The sequence below is a fragment of the Anolis sagrei genome, chromosome 1 (genome assembly GCF_037176765.1).
Source record: "Anolis sagrei isolate rAnoSag1 chromosome 1, rAnoSag1.mat, whole genome shotgun sequence".
NCBI lineage: Eukaryota > Metazoa > Chordata > Lepidosauria > Squamata > Dactyloidae > Anolis > Anolis sagrei.
The window spans coordinates 237096345-237115169 of record NC_090021.1 but is presented as its reverse complement, the minus strand read 5'-3'; the positions used below and the strand labels follow the sequence as shown (position 1 = coordinate 237115169).

Here is an 18825-nt window from a genome sequence, read left to right as displayed (position 1 = left end):
ACTTTAATTGGAATCCTGTAGATTTGAAGTTTGAGTTATTATCTGCTAGAAATTTCTTATTCACTCACTTGAATAAGTCCCAAATCCTTCCCTGAACCACAAAGTCCAGGATTGCAAAGGATGGCCCCTTGGCAAATAAAGTGGGATCGAATTTATATAAATGTACAGTGAGGATAGCCTCCCTAGAATATTTCCCAACATCGTACAGCACATAACAATTCTAGGGTAGATATACAGGAGTCTCTGTTTTCTAATTTATGTATCTATCCCTTCATTCATGCCTTCCCTGGGTCAAGTCTATCCATATGTGGGTTTCTGAAAAAAATGATTATATCTTTCATTTTTTAAAAGCTATGTTGGAAAAGATGCAGGGCTCTGCATGTCACCATCCTCATCTCTGCTGTGCCAATCTTGACTCATTCCCTGTGGGTTGCAAAACACACAGGCAGACGCGTCTATATAAATAAATAAAGGATGGTTGCAAGTATTAGCATGTGGACGATGTGGGGTGCTGGGTGTATCCCCACTTAAATATCCAAATAGGGGGGGTGGAAGGAACAAAACATGTTTTTTACTTCCCCTTTACTATCAGTTGAATAATCCACTAGTGGGAGGAACTGAGAGCAGAGAAAATAATACCCCTCACTTCTAAATTCCTCAGCAACTCAATGCAGAAAGAAATTAGATAACACCTTTCAGAAAACTGTGATAGAGACCGGTTATTTTCCTATGTATATTCGTCCCACGGTTTGTGGGCAGAGCTATCTGGGCCAATGGTAGACCTCAAGCTGTTCAGATAACACTTTTCAAAATCTTTATCTATTTAGAGTATTTATGCCCAACTCTTCAGCCACAAAGGCCCCTTCCACACAGCATATTGAACTGGATTATATGGCATGTGGACTCAGATAAACCAGTTCAAAGGAGATATTGTGAATTATCTGCCTTGATATTCTGGTTTATATGAGTGGTCCAAAGACACTCAGTGTGGCCTACCTACATATTCTTAATTGGAGAGTTCCCTGCCCTCAGGCTTACAGTCAAGATAAGGGTCCCATCTACACTGACCATCAGATGCAGTTTGAAAGGAGCTTCAAACTGCGGTGGCCAGACAACAAATAAACACCCACAAAAGAGCACAAAAGATATGTGCATCAGGGCTCCATGGTTTGTGTCATTGCCATCCGGGCCCCAAACTGGCTCCAAGATTTTCTATGTCAATCAAACAAACAAACAAACAAACGATATTTATATCAATGGCAGGCATCCTCAGCGGTTGTGAGTTCTGTTGGAAACTAGGCAAGTGAGGATTATGTAGAAGCCAGAAAATTTTGCCGAAGGCTTTCATGGCCGGAATCACTGGGTTGCTGTGAGTTTTCCGGGATGCAAGGAATGCTTCGGGAACATGGCCATACAGCCCAGAAAACACCAAAGCAACTCAGACAAGAGTTCTTTCTCCTATCTCCTCAAACAACGTTGGATCTGGACCAAACTTGGCATGGATACTCAATATGCCTAAATGTGAACACTGGTGGAGTTTGGGGAAAATAGACCTTGACATTTGGAAGTTGTAGTTGCTGGGATTTATAGTTCACCTATGATCAAAGAGTATTCTGAACCCAGGGCGGCTCAACCCATTACACAAAGTAAGCATTTGCAGTATACTTGATTTTGCCCAGGGGCGCTCTTGAGGTGCTCTTGGGGGAAAATAGACCTTGACATATGTGAGTTGTAGTTACTGGGATGTATAGTTCACCTACAATCAAAGAGCGTTCTGAACTCCACCAATGATGGAATTGAACCAAATATGGGACACAGAACTCCCACGACGAACAGAAAATATATATCAGTGATTGGTTGGGGGGGGGGGGGGGCAAAATACTGTTTGCTTACCATTGAAAATTACCTAGGGCCACCTCTGTCTGAACCCCACCAAACAATATAATTGGGCCAAACTCCCCACACTGAACCCCCATGGTCAACAGAAAATACACCTGGAATATTGTGTCCAATTCTGGGCACCACAATTGAAGAGAGATATTGACAAGCTGGGATGTGTCCAGAGGAGGGCGACTAAAATGATCAAGGCTCTGGAGAACAAGCCCTACGAGGAGCGGCTTATAGAGCTGGGCATGTTTAGCCTGAAGAAGAGAAGGCTGAGAGGAGACATGATAAGGGCCATGTATAAATATGTGAGAGGAAGTCATAGGGAGGAGAGAGCAGGCTTGTTTTCTGCTTCCCTGGAGACTAGGATGTGGAGCAATGGCTTCAAACTACAAGAAAGGAGATTCCATCTGAACATGAGGAAGAACATGAGGAAGAACAGTGGAACTCTCTGCCCCAGAGTGTAGTGGAGGCTTTTAAACAGAGGCTGGATGGCCATCTGTCGGGGCTGCTTTGAATGCAGTTTTCCTGCTTCTTGGCAGGGGGTTGGACTGGATGGCTCATGAGGTCTCTTCCAACTCTATGATTCTATGGTTTTAGGTTTTTGGGGCTGTATGGGGATGTTCTAGAAGCATTTTCGTCTGACATTTCGCCCACATCTATGGCAGGCATCCTCAGAGGTTGTGAGGTCTTCGCCTCAGGAGAAGGAGCGCGCGAGGGGTGTTCCTCTTAGCCAATGAGCGTTCGCGAAATCCCGAGGAACCAATGAGAGGGCGAGGAGGGTGTGCTCCTAAATAAAAGCGCCCCGGCTGCCACGCTCTCCGCTTTCTGTCTCCTCAGGAGGGCTGATGGCTCCCCCGCTGCAAGGCACCGGGCTGGGCCTCCGGGAGAAAGCGGCGGTGACGGCGGCGGTGGCGGCGAATGGCGGGGAGGTCTGCGCCCGGCGCTTTTTCACCTGGGAAGAGATCGCGCTGCGGACGGGCCGGGTCGCGCCCTACCTGCAGGAGCGGTGGCTGGTCATCGAGCGGAAGGTGTACGACATCAGCCAGTTCTACAAGCGGCACCCGGGGGGATCCCGCGTGATCAGCCACTACGCCGGGCAGGACGCCACGGTGAGGGAGGAGGAGGAGGAGGAGCTGGGCTGAAGAGAAGCCCCTCACTCAGGGTTGGTGGAGGAGAGCGGCGACCCCGTGCGACCCCACGGAGTGGATTACTGCCCGCGCTTCTCCTCACCCTGAGGCCGTGGCCTCTTCCCTCAGCCACTCTCCCGCTTTGGGCCTTCTCACTTCACTTTTCTTCGCCCCCATCTGCGCTGGCACTTTAATGCAGCTTCGAACCGATATTGAAGAACGTGGTTTAGCTGTGGAGACGATTCCATAGGAAATCCAGTTCGAGGCCCGGATGCCAATGACACACACAAAACTCAGATGTGCATTAAGGACTGTCTGTCTTTCCTGGGAGTTTGTGGTTTGGCCACCGCTGATTGAAGCTGCCTTCGAACTGCATTAAATGGTCGGTGTAGATGGGGGCCTTTGCTATACTTCTCAATCTGGGCATTTAAGCAACTTCTCGCTTTCCGTTTCTTCATCTCCTTCTTCATCTCACACCAGAAGCGACTTGCAGTTTCTCAAGTCACTCCTGACAAGACAAAAAGAAATCTCCTTGTAAATATGTTCTCCGTCAGGCCTCTCTCCACTGATTCCAACCACCCGTGGCTTGAAAATATTTTTACTCCACTCATATACAGAGGAAGCAATACTAGTGAGATTAGAAGAAAAATAATGCAGGAAGTAATGAGTGTAAAAAAATTAAATGATATTTCTGACCTTATGGCTTTACTCTTACCCTGATCACATGTAATTTATACATACTTGAAAATCCGGATAGCCCTCTAAGTAAATAAAATGTAAGTTCATTTTGTAGTAAAAGGTGTTGATCTTTAAATGTGCTGTGATTCTGTTTGTTTTGTTGGAACAGATTGATAGGTTTATTTTATAGGAGTTGTTACGCAGATAATCTAATCCAGCCTTTCAAAGTTACCATCCTTACAAAACATTATTTACCTACTTGTCCATGTGTATTGTGTCATTCATATTTTACCAAAGTAAAATAGTACATTGCTGTGTATATATGCTTTTTCTAACATAATTTTCCATGCTGACTGTATGTTTTACATTGTGATGTTTTCAGAAGCTACTTTTGATTTACATTATTTAAGAGCAATACAATTCACAGTTGTTTCCTCTTTGAAAAACAGCTCTTTTTTAAATATTTATGTCCTACCCAATTTCACAAGCTTTCAATTAAGCATTGAGAGGAAATAAACAAATCTTTTGGGACCGTTTAGAAATTCAAAATTAATTAATGTTTAAAAGTCTAAAACATATAAAACTATTAAAATCTAGATTACTTTGATGACATTTTTGCAAAACGCTATTTATTGTAGTACTGCTGATGCATAGAAATATAACGCAAGAGTATGGTGCAGTATTTTGCATGGACAGCATTTGGAATGGAAATGGAACCAGGTATCAGAATGGGCAACTTGGTTTGTGCAGATGGTTGTGAATCTGATCTGAAGCAAAGTTCTTTCTTAGGAAAGTGTCCAGATTATCTGACTTCTGTCTTTATGTCATCAGACTTTAAACAAATAAGATTGTCTTGTGCTTCTGCCAATATTCAGAAAGCTTCATGGTTACTTTATTTGTCTATCTAAAAAGAGTATAGAACAGTGTTACTCAGACTGGTGGTCCATTGGTATTGGTCCACGAACTCATCTGTGGTTTTTCAGTGAATTTCCAATAAAGAAGAACCAGTTGAAGTAAAGGGCACAATTATGGAGCCAGTCTCTGTCCCATTTGATGGGAAACCCTGCTGGTCCTCCATGTCAGATAGCGTAAGAAGCTCAAGGATAGAGGATGCATTTTGTAGATAAGCAGACAGCCAGAGACATATATACAAAGTGGGTGTAGCATGTATGCATATACATACAAAGGGTGTCAGTTGTGCTTGCAAGAAGAAAAATATACATAAAGAAGAATGATCTCCAAAGTCTTCGGCAAGATTGCATGACTATTATAGAACAGAATTCTGGGAAATGTACTTTAGGGCGGGCCTTTGAAACTCTCAGTTTGAGAGATCCTGGCTTCCCTAAACTATATTTCCCAAAATTCTGTTAGAGCAAATAAAGTGATAGGGAGACGAAAACCTCCATTCTGTAATGTGAATGTGATCTCGTATTTAGTTGCATATCTAGAAGGAAGGGGTCATTTGAAACTGAGTTACCTAGGCCCCTTTTACACTGCTAGATCATCCAGTTCACAGCAGATAATCTGGGTTTTATATGTCAGTGTAGAAGTGTAAACCTCTAATCACACTATAGCTTACAGAGTAGGCAAAGAGCATGCATCCCATCTGAAATCCTGTTGCAGCTTCCTGCAGAATTCTGGGATTTTTAATTTAGGGATGTTCAGCCAGAGAGATCCTGCCCCTCACTGAACTACAAGCCCCAGCATTTCAGCGGGATGTCTATTATTTAAACTCTAGTGTGATAAGACCCTTACATTACTATTTTATTGTTCCCTTTGACTTAACTACAAGGATTTAAAGGACTATGCATGTACACATGTGGAAACTGTGGTGAGAAAAGTGTGAAAGATGGGACTATGCAATCTATAAGTGAAAAAGAAGAAAGTTAAACTGAAAAGGTTATAGCCACTTACTTATAGGAGGGAAGGGAGAATGACCTGCTTCATCATACAAATTTTCAGATTTGACGTTTTTTTAAAAAGTGCATAAGCCTTGCAATGAGGATGTTTCCCTGTATGTACCAATGCTGAGAAACCATAGTTGGCTATAGCTTCTTAGCAAATGTGTACAGAATGGATGAAAGTTAACAGAAAGAGATAACAGGTATATTCGAACTGCAAGAATCTTAAGTCTTAGAGCCTCACGTTGTGATGTGAAAACAGATGAAATGATTGTGAGGTACACTACTAGCCCCTGAATTCAACTTTTTAATGTAAGTGAGTGAAGTTGTGTCTTACTATAGGGCATGCTGTAAGCTCTGCTTCTTTGGTGCCATTCATCATGTTTCTTCTCTATATAGATTTGTATTTGCCTCTCATTCCAATTGCAATGTATTTTCTCTCCTAGGATGCATTCACAGCATTTCACCTTCATAAAGCTAAAGTGAGCAAGTACTTGAATTCCTTGGTGATAGGGGAACTGGCACCAGATCAACCTAGTTCTGAGCCCAGCAAAAACGTGAGTGTTAATTAAATATTGAAACATAGGAAATAATATATCTTTCTGTGGTTTTGAAATTTTCTATAGTGGGGAAAAGCAGATAAATTAAATTCCTGTTGTGTACTAATAGCTGCATGCCAATATATGTGGCACATAATTACTGTACTACTGAATTGTGCTTAAATGTCGTGTCATCTGCACCTGGTAATGTAGAAACAAAAACTCTGTGACACAGGCAGCCAAACTGTCCCTGGGGCAGCATATATTCTCAAAGACTGGTTTTATGGCTCCAGGCTTTTTGGCAAAACATGCTCAGTATGTTTACACCGGGACTGTGGTGCAGCTGGCCGGGAGTGCAGCTGGCTGCATTAAGATCACTACTGACTGAAAGGTCATGAGTTTGAAGCCAGCCCAGGTCGGAGTGAACTCCCGACCAAAATTGTGTAGCTTGTTGTCGATCTTTGCAGCCCGAAAGACAGTTGCATCTGTCAAGTAGGAAATTTAGGTACCACTTATGTGGGGAGGCTAATTTAACTAATTTATGAGGCCATTTATTTATTTACAGTATTTATATATCGCTTTCCTCACCCCTGGCAGGACACAAAGCAGTTTACACAAAAATAATGGCAAAATTCAATGTCTTCATTGGTTCTCAACCTGGGGCCCCCAGATGTTTTTGGCCTTCAACTCCCAGAAATCCTAACAGCTGGTAAACTGACTGGGATTTCTGGGAGTTGTAGGCCAAAACACCTGGGGACCCACAGGTTGAGAACTACTGTCTTAGATACATAAACCAAAGCTCATATAGACCATGTAGATTAGACTCCACTCCACCAGAAGTTGGGCATGGAGTGTGTGGCCCTCTGCAGGGCTAGTCCTGAGTATTACTAGAGTATTCCTAGAACTATATAATTATAATACTGCTCCATATTGGCCCCAGATTAAATGACTGTTGTTGTTGTTGTTGTTGATAAGCCCTAAGTAAAATTGTACTGCCATATGATTTTATAATCTGCATCCAAAAATGAAGGGAAGAAACTGAAGAAGAATAGAACTGCTCTTTTTGTGTTGTCGAAGGCTTTCATGGCCAGAATCACTGGGTTGCTGTAAGTTTTTTGGGCTGTATGGCTATGTTCCAGAAGCATTCTCTCCTGACGTTTTGCCTGCATTTATGGCAGGCATCCTCAGAAGTTGTGAGGTCTGTTGGAAACTAGGAACATTCATGCCTACTTCCAACAGACAAGAGTTCTTTCTCCCACCCTGGACATTCCACAGATATATAAACCCCATTTTCCTAGTTTGCAACAGACCTCACAAGCTCTGAGGCAGGTGAAACGCCAGGGGAGAATACTTCTGAAACATGGCCATGCAGCCTGAAAATCTACAGCAACCCGCTGCTCTTTTTCATTTTTCCTCCAAAATCATCTTTTTTATCCACTTATTTTGAAAAGAAAGGCTTACCACTCTGTTTTCTTGCTTTATTTTAGGATAATAAATGTAATAAAGTATTTTTGGGGAAAAGGTGTTCAACAAATGGAATTATTACTACACTGTCAATATAGCCAATATTTATATGTCATCTTTCTGCTCATACATATAGTTAGGAGAGTATAATAATATTTTCTTACCTGATTTTTAAAATATCTGTTGTTTGGGTTTTCCAACAGCAATTGCTAGTCAATGATTTCCGGGAGCTGCGTACCACCGTTGAAAGGATGGGACTTCTGAAGCCAAATAGGCTCTTCTTCTTCCTGATGTTCATTCATATCATGGTGCTGGATGTTGCTGCCTGGTTGACCATCTGGTACTTTGGAGCATCCTCATTACCGTTCTTTGTAGGCGTTGCATGTTTTACTATTGCTCAGGTATAATGTAGAAATCATCTTTGAAATTAATCTATTTGAAATTAATCTGAGGATTTCAGGAATTCCACAAGACCTATGAATTTGCGATACCATCAAAAATTATGCAGTTTGCTCTTTGCAATTCTGGTCTTTTTCCTGTTTTTTTTTTTTTTTAAGTCTCATACTATATGACAAGATTTTTTTGAACATGGGAAAATTTCCACAGAATTTTGATGCCATATGAATTAGCTGCTGTTTTAAAGTTAGAACCCAAATATGCAAACATGTGCAGTTATTTATAAGGTAGGAGTCAATAAGATGGGGGTCCCATTATCTATTCTGAATTTTACGAGCCAGTCCTCATAAACATGGCAAGTTTCAAGAGCTAGTTCTAAACTATATGATATACCTCAGTGAGTATTATTCAATAAGTATGCGAACAGATCACCTAGCTTCTGTTCAAGATACTACTCCTCTTTTTCAAGGAAAATCAGCTTCCCTGTCAGATTTCTTAGCTTAGTTATTTGCCAGTTTTTCTCCTGCACTGTAAAATCATCAAAGGAAGTAAGACACAAAGGTTAATAGCCTATTTAGCCAGTATCCCTCCCTGAAACATTTTTGTGGCCCTCTCTAATTTCATGTTGGACAGGGATGGAGAACATCACGCTTTCCAGTTGATGTGACAGCCACTGTTGGCTAAACAGGCTTGGGCTGCTAGGAGTTGCAGTCAAGCAACACTAAAGGGTGCCACATTAATCACTCCTGATGTGGCGACGATTGTTACCAAAATGGTAGTAACACACCTTTATCCAGATCTCCCTACCTTATCTTGGGAACAGAAAACATGAGCAGAACTGAGTTGGCTAGGTTTGTCCAGCAGGCTCCGTTCTTTCATGTAGTGTAATAGAAGAAAGTAAAATAATATGCTCCACCAACAGATTGCTTTCTGTATAGGGAAACATAATCTCTGGCTTGTCTTACAAAACTAAGTTGGTTTCACAACTAAAGTCAAGTAACATTTCTTGGTCCCAGTCCAATCCACCAATAACCACTAATTACCCCTTTCTGTCCTCTGGATACAGCTTGTACTGTGTATACATATATACACCCGTAAGCTTAAGTAATATCCCATGCTGCTGATGAAGTGGAATAGATAAGGGTTTAATAAGTGTTTTAGCTTTCAAGGAACCCAGGGTTCATATTGATAATGCCTCCACTGGGTGATCAAAGTGTGGGGCACACTGGCCTTCCAATACAACTTTTTCTTTATGTGGCCCATGCCCTTTGTTGCCTCCTTTTCCATGCAAGGCAGAAGCAGCCGTTGTTGATTTACCCTGGTTGTGGGGATAAACACTACCCCACCCCAAAATGTCTGGTTCCAGTTATTTCATTTTTTTTAAAAAAGCAATCTGCAACGGAGTATGGGGAGCTGCATCCCCTCTCTCACCCCGGTTCCTGACTCTAGTTTAATAGAAGATGTTTAGACATCGCAGCTGGCTTTAGGAGGGCAGTTGCCATCTACGCGTATCTCTATTTTTTTTACTAAAGTAAGTTGATATTCTAGTATGAGACTTGTAGCATACATTGGCTGTGGATACTCAGAGGAGGGAGTTGGGAAAAGGGTAGACCCTTCATCCCTGGACAGTTTTATTTCCCTCCACTGCTATAGAAGGATTCCTCACCAGTAGAGGTCCCCTGGTATTGTTTTCAGAGGCTGAAGTTCTTTTTCTCCTACTCTCCAGGCTGCTTAGAGAGTGCCTGAATGTGTGTGGCACACCTGGTCTTACCTATGGATTACACATGAATTAGGGTTAGAAATTCATAATAAAAATGCTAATTCCTAGTACCACTTTCTTTACAAATCACAGAGTGTTAGCAGTGCTCAAAGGGGTTCTTGGATTGTGAGTTGACAAATAGTTTGATTTGGCCAGAACATAAAATATGACTGGATTCATGTTTTCTTCCTTTCAGCGGAGATCTCAGGATTGCTGCAGAAATGACAGAATGAAGCATAAACTGGGTTGAATAGTTAGCTTTCTATTGTGTACTACAGTTAAGACAAATTACAGTTTATTCAAGTGATAAGCAAATGAAAATCAACTCTTACATTTAATTTATATTAACATGTATTTTTAGTGTTATCTCAAATCAGGCCACTGTTAAATGTTGTGTTACTGAATTTCGCATAGGTGCTCTCACATGAATTGTAAAAAAATATTGCATTGCTCCCACTTTTTATTGGTTCTGCACTGAAAGTGAGACTTGTTTTCCAAATGTTCCCTTGTTTTATAGACCCAAATGTCCTGGTTACAGCATGACCTTGGGCACCTTTCCGTCTTCAACACATCCAAATGGAATCATGTGATTCATAAGATCTTAATGAGCCTAGTGAAGGTAAATATCTTATCCTTTAGGAGTCCGCTAACTTTCCGAAGGCATATGGGTTATTATTATTATTTCATTTATATACCGGAGCTCCTGAAGGTGCAATGGGTTAAACCTTTGTGCCGGCAGGACTGAAGACCAACAGGTCAGTGGTTCAAATCCGGGGAAAGCATGGATGAGCTCCCTCTGTCAGCTCCAGCTCCCCATGCGGGGACATGAGAGAAGTCTCCCACAAGGATGGTAAAACACCAAAACATCTGGGCATCCCTTGGATAACATCCTTGCAGACGGCCAATTTTCTCACACCAGAAGCGACTTGCAGTTTCTCAAGTTGCTCCTGACATGGGGAAAAAAATTACATACCGCTTTTCTCTACCCCAAGGGAGACCCAAAATGGTTCACAACAAAGTAAATGACAAAATTCAATGCCTCAGAAAGTATAAAACACAACACATAACTAAAATAGCATACAATAATAGATTAAAATCAGTGAACTATAAAACATTAAACATAAACAACATAACAGTCCAGTATTCTCCTTTCCTATAGGGAATGCCAGCCCAGTGGTGGAATTATCTGCATTTCCAGCACCATGCTAAACCTAACTGCTTCCGTAAAGACCCTGATCTCAACATGCACCCGATTCTGTTTGCTTTGGGGAAGACACTGGCTGCAGAGGTATGTTTACAATGTATATATTACGGGGAAAATGCTTAAGTAGAGCATTTAATTAAAAGCTGTGAATAAACCATTACTTTAAATCAGCTACCTGAGGCTGGATTAGTTTCAGCTGGAAACTGTGTCAAGGCCCATCAAGCGGAAAAGCAGGCAGCGAGTGTCATAAATAACATTATGGGCACAATCGGCCAAATTGGCCATTTCATTGGCCATGCTGCACACACTACCAGAGGCTTGTGTTTTCATAAATTTATAATCTGGCTTTTGTTTCAGTTTTCATACCTGTGTCCTCAGGTTGAGCCCAAAGAGAGACAGAAGTAATGCTCATGCATGTATTATGAATAGGAGAATGATACTAATGTAACAGTAAACTGCGGTAAAAGACAGAATGATTGCCTGTAGCCCAAATGATGCATCTTTCTTTACAGCTTGGGACGAAGAAGAAGAAGTTCATGCCTTACAACTACCAGCATAAGTACTTCTCCTGTAAGTATCACTGCCACTGAAAAATAATGCAACATTTCTGCCTCCCGTATCTGATTTAATAGTTCCTAAATGACAGGGGAATGGTACAGGTTGTAGCATCTAGGCCAAAAGAATTTGAACTTCAAAGGATTCAAAATAAGGTGTGATGTGAGAAGAACATATTGCTATGTGAGAAATGCATTCATTGTAGAAGTTGGAGCATAGGAAACATAGCCCTGAGTAACAAGCCTAAGTTAGCATAACAGTATCACATAGAAGACAGGGCTGGATAAAATTAGTTATTTTTTGCTATTTGATCTTCCACTTGGAGCAGATAAAAGAGAATAAGGAGGGGAAAGAAATGTATAATGAAGAACAGGTAAAAATGAGAAAAAAGGAACTCATTTTGACTGGAGAAATAAATCTGCCACTATTTCGTCTCCACGTTCAAGAACAAATAACTACCCTAGTTTTTTTGTCCCTGATGTGGAATAAGATAATTTATTCTCCAGAATATTCCATATGAAGAATATTCTTGGGAAATTATTCTGTGGAGAATTTTTCTTTCTAAACACACACATTATGTTTTCAGAAAGCATTGGGGTTTTATGCATGTGCACACTGAACAACACACACAGTGTATTTCTCTACAGAGTTTGGAAAGTTTAGATTTGGGAAGAAATGTGTGCAGATCTTTTTCGGCTCTATTATGCTTTTGAGCAGTTTCCTGGCATTTTTCAACTGAAAATGAAATTAGTATTTGGAAATCATATTTCTATCCCTGTGGATAGAACCAAAGATTTTGCCCATTCAGATGTTTGGATTCAACTTCCAGGAACCCAAGCCAGCATAATGGGAGTGTTAGTCCAAACCATCTGGAAGGCCAAAAAAAAAAAAAACCCTCTCAATGTTGGCCACATTGAACCATTCCAAAGGATTTCAAAATAAGTGTGTGTGTTCCAAATAGAAGTCATTTGAATTCCAACATGTTTTTCCCTTTCTTCAACAGTCATGGCTCCAACTTTGCTAGTTCCCTTTTTCCAGATCTCCATCTTCTACTCTTCAATCAAGCGCAAAGAATGGCTGGTAGGCACGCTTGCCATTATGTTTAAGTCCACTGGAATTTATCCTAAACGCACACCAATTTGTGTGTAGTCTAATTGCTCTGACTTAAAGATAGTCTGTTGTTTATCTCTCCTTTAACAGGATCTGGCCTTGATTGTGACTTACAACATTAGAGTCTGCCTTATCTATATTCCTCTTATGGGATTTAAGTGTTTTATGGCATACTACTGGCTCTCCAGGTAAGACTTAAACTCAGCATCGTTCTAACTCTTGGAGTCTCCCCTACTTGATTTTTTATATTGAATCATACGTAAGTTGATAGTTGAAGTTTATCTTACAAGTTATAACCAGCGTTGAGTACATTTGAAACCCAGTGATTAGATCGCTTACATTAAATTCCTCCATTGTGAAAAATTATCTCCAATTTCCATTGCATCAGAGTGTAACACCAATGTTTTGTTTTGCTTATTATAATATGGCATAAGCCTGGGCTATACTTGATTGCTTATTCAAAATACAGTTTAAGGCATTATGCAAGATCAATATCATAGAGATGTTTGTAAGTGATAGCGTCAGAAGGAAAAAGCTTATCACATGTAATTGATAAGGTATAGCCACAGGTTGGCCTGCCTTGTACAGTACACATATAATTGGGCCAGGGCATGGAATCATAAAACTTTAGGACTGGTGGGGATCTTGGGGTTCATTTAGTTCAATCTAAATATGAAGTAGTGCTTGCAGCTACATAGCATCTCCAACAGATGGTCGTCCAGGAAAGCTTCTAAACATCTCCAGCCCATCATCCTCAGAATCACCCTCTTTCACTGTGAGACAGAGCTCTCGGTGCTGCAAAGGCTCCTAGCCTCCGGCATAGAACATTTCAATTTCTTCTTCTGCCTGTGCAGTTGGAGCATAAACTTGGATTATGGTTATATTGATGTGCTTTTCATAATGTCTTTATTTGGTCAGACTTTGGATTATATCCTTTAGCTGCTTCTGTATTTCCTCGCTATTAATGAGATCCCATTTCTTAGATTTTCATTTCCTGGATAAAGCACTGTGTAATTAATTATCTGAGTCAAAATGTTCTGTTCCTGTATACACCCCAAGTGCTGCAATGTTTATACGTTCGATTCCTTGTTTTACTATGTTTAGCTTCCTCTTATCACATTCAATGTTGTATAATATGTGTTGTGCAGCTTCAGACTTTCATTTCACGTTTGAGCACCTCAACAGCTGAACATCCTTTCAACTCTATTCCAGTTGCATCATCAGCTAACACTCTACTTGTAGTTGTCTTGGGGCCCTTCCACACAGCCATATAACCCAGAACATCAAGGCAGAAATCCCACAATATCTGCTTTGAACTGGGTTATCTGAGTCTACACTGCCATATAATCCAGTTCAATGTGGATTTCATACAGCTGTGTGGAAGGGGCCTTGGCTGTCCCTCAGTAGCTCTTTGAGTGCCATCTGACCTGGAAGTTTCATCTTCTGCCACTATCTCTCTTTGTTTTTTCTCATCATAGTGTTTTCATGGTAAAAAAAAATATCCAAAAAGCATTAATTGCCTTTTTCACTATACTAATATATACTGGCTGTGGTGCCACGGCTATTGTATCTCAGATGCTATCTGCCAGTGACACCCAGTGCTGTTTATTTATTTATTTACAGCATTTATATACCGCTTTTCTCACCCCAAGGGGGACTGTTGCTGCTGCCCAGTAACTGTTTGTCTCATTTAGTCTGGCTCCCCAGCAGAAACCTGTCTAACATGGGAGGTCCTACCAGCAGCACTGCTACTGCAATATAGCCTCTTTCCTCTCAGGAGAAGACAATCTCACCACCATGGAAAAAAACTATTGCTTTACAAGCTTCTTAACCCTGTGACCCTCCTGGTGTTTGGGCCTCCAAATCCCAGAAGCCCTAGCCAGCTTATCCAATGATCATGAATTCTGGAAGCTGAAGTCCAAACACCTGGAGGGCCACCGATTGTGTAGGTCTGACTGAGAGCTTTAAAAATGAGATCCCAAATACATTTATTGAAAAGCAAGCCCCATTAAGGCTTTACACCATGTCCATATTTTGTATATATAGCTTCTATCCCATAATGTGTATGACACGTGGTTGCTGTAATATTTCCTTCCATATATTTCACTCCACAGGCTCCTAGAGTCATGCTGGTTTACTTGGGTTTCTCAAATGAACCACATCCCAATGAATATTGATTATGATAAAAATGTGGACTGGGTGACTATGCAGGTAAGCCTCTTTTCTGTTGCTTAAAGTATTGATTTATGAGATACCTCACAAGTAATTTTGGACAAGAAAGAGTGCCGCATTTTAAAAAAGGAAGGCCTTGGATCACTAGCTTCTTCTATTTAACTTTCCTTTGTTATTATGAGTGATCATCTGTATGTGCACATGTATCTCCCACCACTCCAGCTTCAGCTTTGTTTGCAACATAAATTGAGTATTAAGTATCTCTTATCTAAAATGATTAGACCAGAAGTTTGAAATATTTGCATATATATGATACAAAACCTCAGTCACCCATGTGGAAAATTTGGATTTTGGAACCTTTTAGATTTCAATAGAGCTGGGAATGGCGACAACTTTGGATATGCCCTCAACTTTTTAATTAAAATGTGTACATCCTACCTTTCTATTTCAGTAGATACACTAATGTATATTTAGGGAAAGAGGGAACAGAAGCTAGTTCAGAGCTGCCGTTAGTCCAGGCTGTCTTATAAATTTGAGGGACATACAGAATTTGTTTTAAAAACCACTTTTTCTCTGATAGGTCTCTCAAAAAGCCTAGCAAGATTAAGCAAAGTATAACTTGAGAAAAAGGAACATGAATTCTAGAGCAATACAAAGGGCCATAATCCAGTGTTGGAGAACATGGTTTACGGGCAGAAGGTCCTAGTTCAATCCCTTGTGTTTCCAGATCAGGGTAAAGAACATTCCCAATCCGAAAGCCTAAAGGGCTGCATCTCTCCTGACACACAAGCAGGGAGATCTCAAAGCACACAGCACATTCTCTCCATACTAAAGTGTAAGAAAGCAGAAGGCACATTCAAAAAGCTTGCAGTAGAAAAGTATCCATTTTAAACAACCAAGCAGATGGAGTGCAGAAAGAGAAGGGAGAGAAGAAAAAAGATACTTTCCCAACTGTCATTCAGGAGACATGGAGGAAGAGAAACCCTTAGTCTATACTAAATTAATTAACTGCTCCTCATTGAGGACTTGAGATTTGGGCAGTGTGGGTTGAATTCCAACACCAGGCAGCATGCATTCCTGGGATATATATGGACCATCGGATGATACAGCGGCCTATCTTTCCAATGTAGCATCATGAACAAGGTACAACATGACTCCTTAATTATCAGGGTGGTGTTGATAAGAAAAAAGGTGTTGATCTTTGGAATGACTGTTACAACTATGTTACACTGAACGGATCTTATGGATCATGCTAGAGGAGAAATCAGAAGATGTGTGAACAAGACTGTCTCTCTTTATGTTTAGTCTCTTTAACAATGCATAATAACCCTAAAGAGGATCCAGTTTTTCTCATCATTTCTTCTTCTTTTATAGCTCCAGGCAACATGTAATGTGGAACAATCCCTGTTCAATGATTGGTTCACTGGCCATCTGAATTTCCAGATTGAGCACCAGTAAGTAAGATATGGCCAGGGTAACAAAAGCATTGGGGAGGGGGGGGGTGTCAATTTCAGCACGTGTTTGTGCAGGGCTGATGTATTGTGAGTGGGATCAGAGCTCTAAATAAGACAGGTTATGTTTCCGCTGAACCTTCCCCTCTTTGTCTCCACAGCCTTTTCCCCACAATGCCTCGCCACAACTACTGGAAGGTGGCTCCTCTTGTGAAATCACTCTGTGCCAAGCATGGCATTGAATACCAAACCAAATCCTTGCTCGGTGCCTTTGCAGGCATCTTACAGTAAGTATGGCACATACTGCTATTTGGAAGGAGGCAATGAACAACTGGAGGGGAAGTGCAAGAAAAAGAGAGATAATTTAGTTAACTTTGAGCAGCTTTTAATGACTGAACAGAGCAGAACTGGAGCAGCAGTGTATGCTTCTTTACCTGACTTGAAGGAGCCCATGGTGGCGCAGTGGGTTAAACCCTTTTGCCGATAGGACTGCTGACCAAAAGATCAGCATTTTGAATCCGGGGAGTGGGGTGAGCTCCTGTCTTATCAGCTCCAGCTTCTCATGGGGGACATGTGAAAAGCCTCCCACAGGATGGTAAAACATCCAGGTGTCTCCTGGGCAACATCCTTGCAGACGGCCAATTCTCAAGCTCCTGACGCACACAAAAAAACCAAAACTTGACTTGATGCCATGCCAAACAAAACAAAACAATCTTCTTAACCCTTTTCTGACTTTAATCCCCAGCCAGTGTAAGGTAAATAAACACCTTAAATGTTGGGAGATTCAAGGATAAATTTCTATTATCTCAAATACTGTGAGACATAAAAATCTCCAGGAATAAATTGCTCATAGGGCTTCTAGAAGGGTGAAAATAACTGAGTCTTGAAGGCACATGACAACAATAAACAATCCAACATATTCTCTCGGCATGTATCAATGTGGTGACTCCTCCTGAACAACTAGGCAAAAAAGTGGGTAGAAAATGTTCTCTTGCTATTTTTTCTGTAGAAAATTGTTCTTTTTTAATAAATATATTTGCTTTATAATAATGAATAGCTTAAAGAAAGCCTTAAAAATCTCAATATTTCTTTAAAAATGCGGACAATAGAAAACTTGCAACCCAAGTGTCAACTAGTGGGATATGCTCCAGGGAAACAAAGCCTGTTGTTGTTATTATTTCTACTGTTACTACAGTGTATTTATTACCCTTCTCTTGCAGCTTTATTTGTTGATGCAACAAGCAATATACCTTCTCCTTCTGTATTTAAAGTCCTACTCACTGTTTTGCAGCTCTCTGAAGGATTCTGGGGAAGTCTGGCTTGATGCTTATCTGCATGGATAAGAAGCAGCAGCACCTTGAGAGAGAATCCCAACATTAGGAATGAAGACGCATCGAGACAAGAGGACAGTTAATATGCTAATGAAGAATTTGGGATCTGATGGGCAAACTGGACAATTGCTAATGAATTCTGGGATGGGGGAGGGGAGTTCCTGAAATTCTTTCCCAATTTCAACTTGTTAAACTGCTGCATTTGAGGCATAGTTTGGGTCAGTTTGCTGAGGGATGGGTTGGATCCAGTTTGTTAGGAAAAGTTCATCATTTACTTATGAGTCCATATTGCTTGTTCCATGTGTGAGATCAAACTCTGCCATCCTGTTTTGCTTGATAGTGACAGCTTTCAGAAGGACAAGGAGGAAAGCAGAATTAACAATGAGAAATTACTGTGAAAATGGAAATATAATGTCACTTGTGAAAGCCCCAGAGCTGAAGGACAACCGCCCATCTCACATTTAAGCTGTAATGTCAGAGTGCTGTTTTGCTATGTTTACACTGAGAGAAAGAACAAGCTTCATGGCTGGTTTGTAAAGGCCACTCTTGGACACGTTCACGTTTAAGTTTCTGAAAGGAATTTATTAAGAACTTTAGTTGTGGTAGTTTGGGTTCTCTTAATTTTCTCATTAACCAGAGAGAATATTCGCTTGGGAATGTTTCTAAGTGGTCTCTATATTCCTCAGCCCTAAAAGGCATCACTGGGTTGAAGAAGAGGTCCCAAAGAATATCTTAGGTGATGCATTCACTCTTCAACAATGCGACACTTCCAGTTTGTGTATCACAAAATGTGATAGCCATCACATATAAGAAAACAGGCAACTGCCCTGTCTTTTCACAATACATTTTAAAGAATGCAAAACTAAGTTTCCACCTAGATGCCCAATCACAACCAAGGTTTGTTTGTATCATTTATTCCCTTTGTTTGAAGGTGAGACATTGCATGAAAGGCTTTTGCCTGTGCCCAGGCATCTCCTTCCACATTCCTTGAATTGTATGAGCTTCCACCCTCCTTCCCATTGCTGGGAATCTGAACTGGGGCAGAGTCTCTCCTCTGGTGTGTGCATCTGGCAGCATGATTGAAAGAGTTGATTAGTTAAGTATTAATTGGTTAAGACATTTTGACCTGTGATTGTGAGAACATTGATCTGTTCATCCTTTAGCATAGCTCTCTTTGGATGTACCTCATGTGTACATATTTGTATTTATTTTTATCTTTTAATATATTTCATAAATTACATTGGCTCAATA

General features: G+C 40.8%; 1 protein-coding gene and 1 long non-coding RNA gene across 2 annotated transcripts in view; one reads left to right on the top strand and one right to left on the bottom strand.

Annotated features, from left to right (window-relative positions):
- Nucleotides 1-2946, bottom strand: part of LOC137095797 (uncharacterized) — a 15885-nt gene extending 12939 nt beyond the window's left edge. Inside the window, exon 1 of the long non-coding RNA XR_010908916.1 lies at nt 2883-2946. This is a non-coding gene — a long non-coding RNA (uncharacterized lncRNA). The remainder of the gene's footprint in view (nt 1-2882) is intronic.
- On the top strand, nt 2696-18825 carry LOC132771980 (acyl-CoA (8-3)-desaturase-like). The gene is made up of 12 exons (XM_060770617.2): nt 2696-2996; nt 6040-6150; nt 7800-7997; nt 10269-10370; nt 10911-11039; nt 11468-11525; nt 12514-12590; nt 12711-12808; nt 14735-14831; nt 16167-16246; nt 16405-16530; nt 17535-18825. The coding sequence occupies exons 1-12, from the start codon at nt 2733-2735 to the stop codon at nt 17584-17586; spliced, it is 1392 nt and encodes a 463-aa protein (XP_060626600.2). The 5' UTR covers nt 2696-2732; the 3' UTR covers nt 17587-18825.

Excerpts from the sequence above, each read along its gene's own strand:
- LOC132771980 (XM_060770617.2), top strand. The coding sequence starts at position 2,733 with ATGGCTCCCCCGCTGCAAGGCACCGGGCTGGGCCTCCGGGAGAAAGCG. Across the intron at positions 2,997-6,039 it reads ACGCCGGGCAGGACGCCACG|GATGCATTCACAGCATTTCA; the intron begins GTGAGGGAGGAG and ends TTTCTCTCCTAG. Across the intron at positions 11,040-11,467 it reads GGAAGACACTGGCTGCAGAG|CTTGGGACGAAGAAGAAGAA; the intron begins GTATGTTTACAA and ends CTTTCTTTACAG.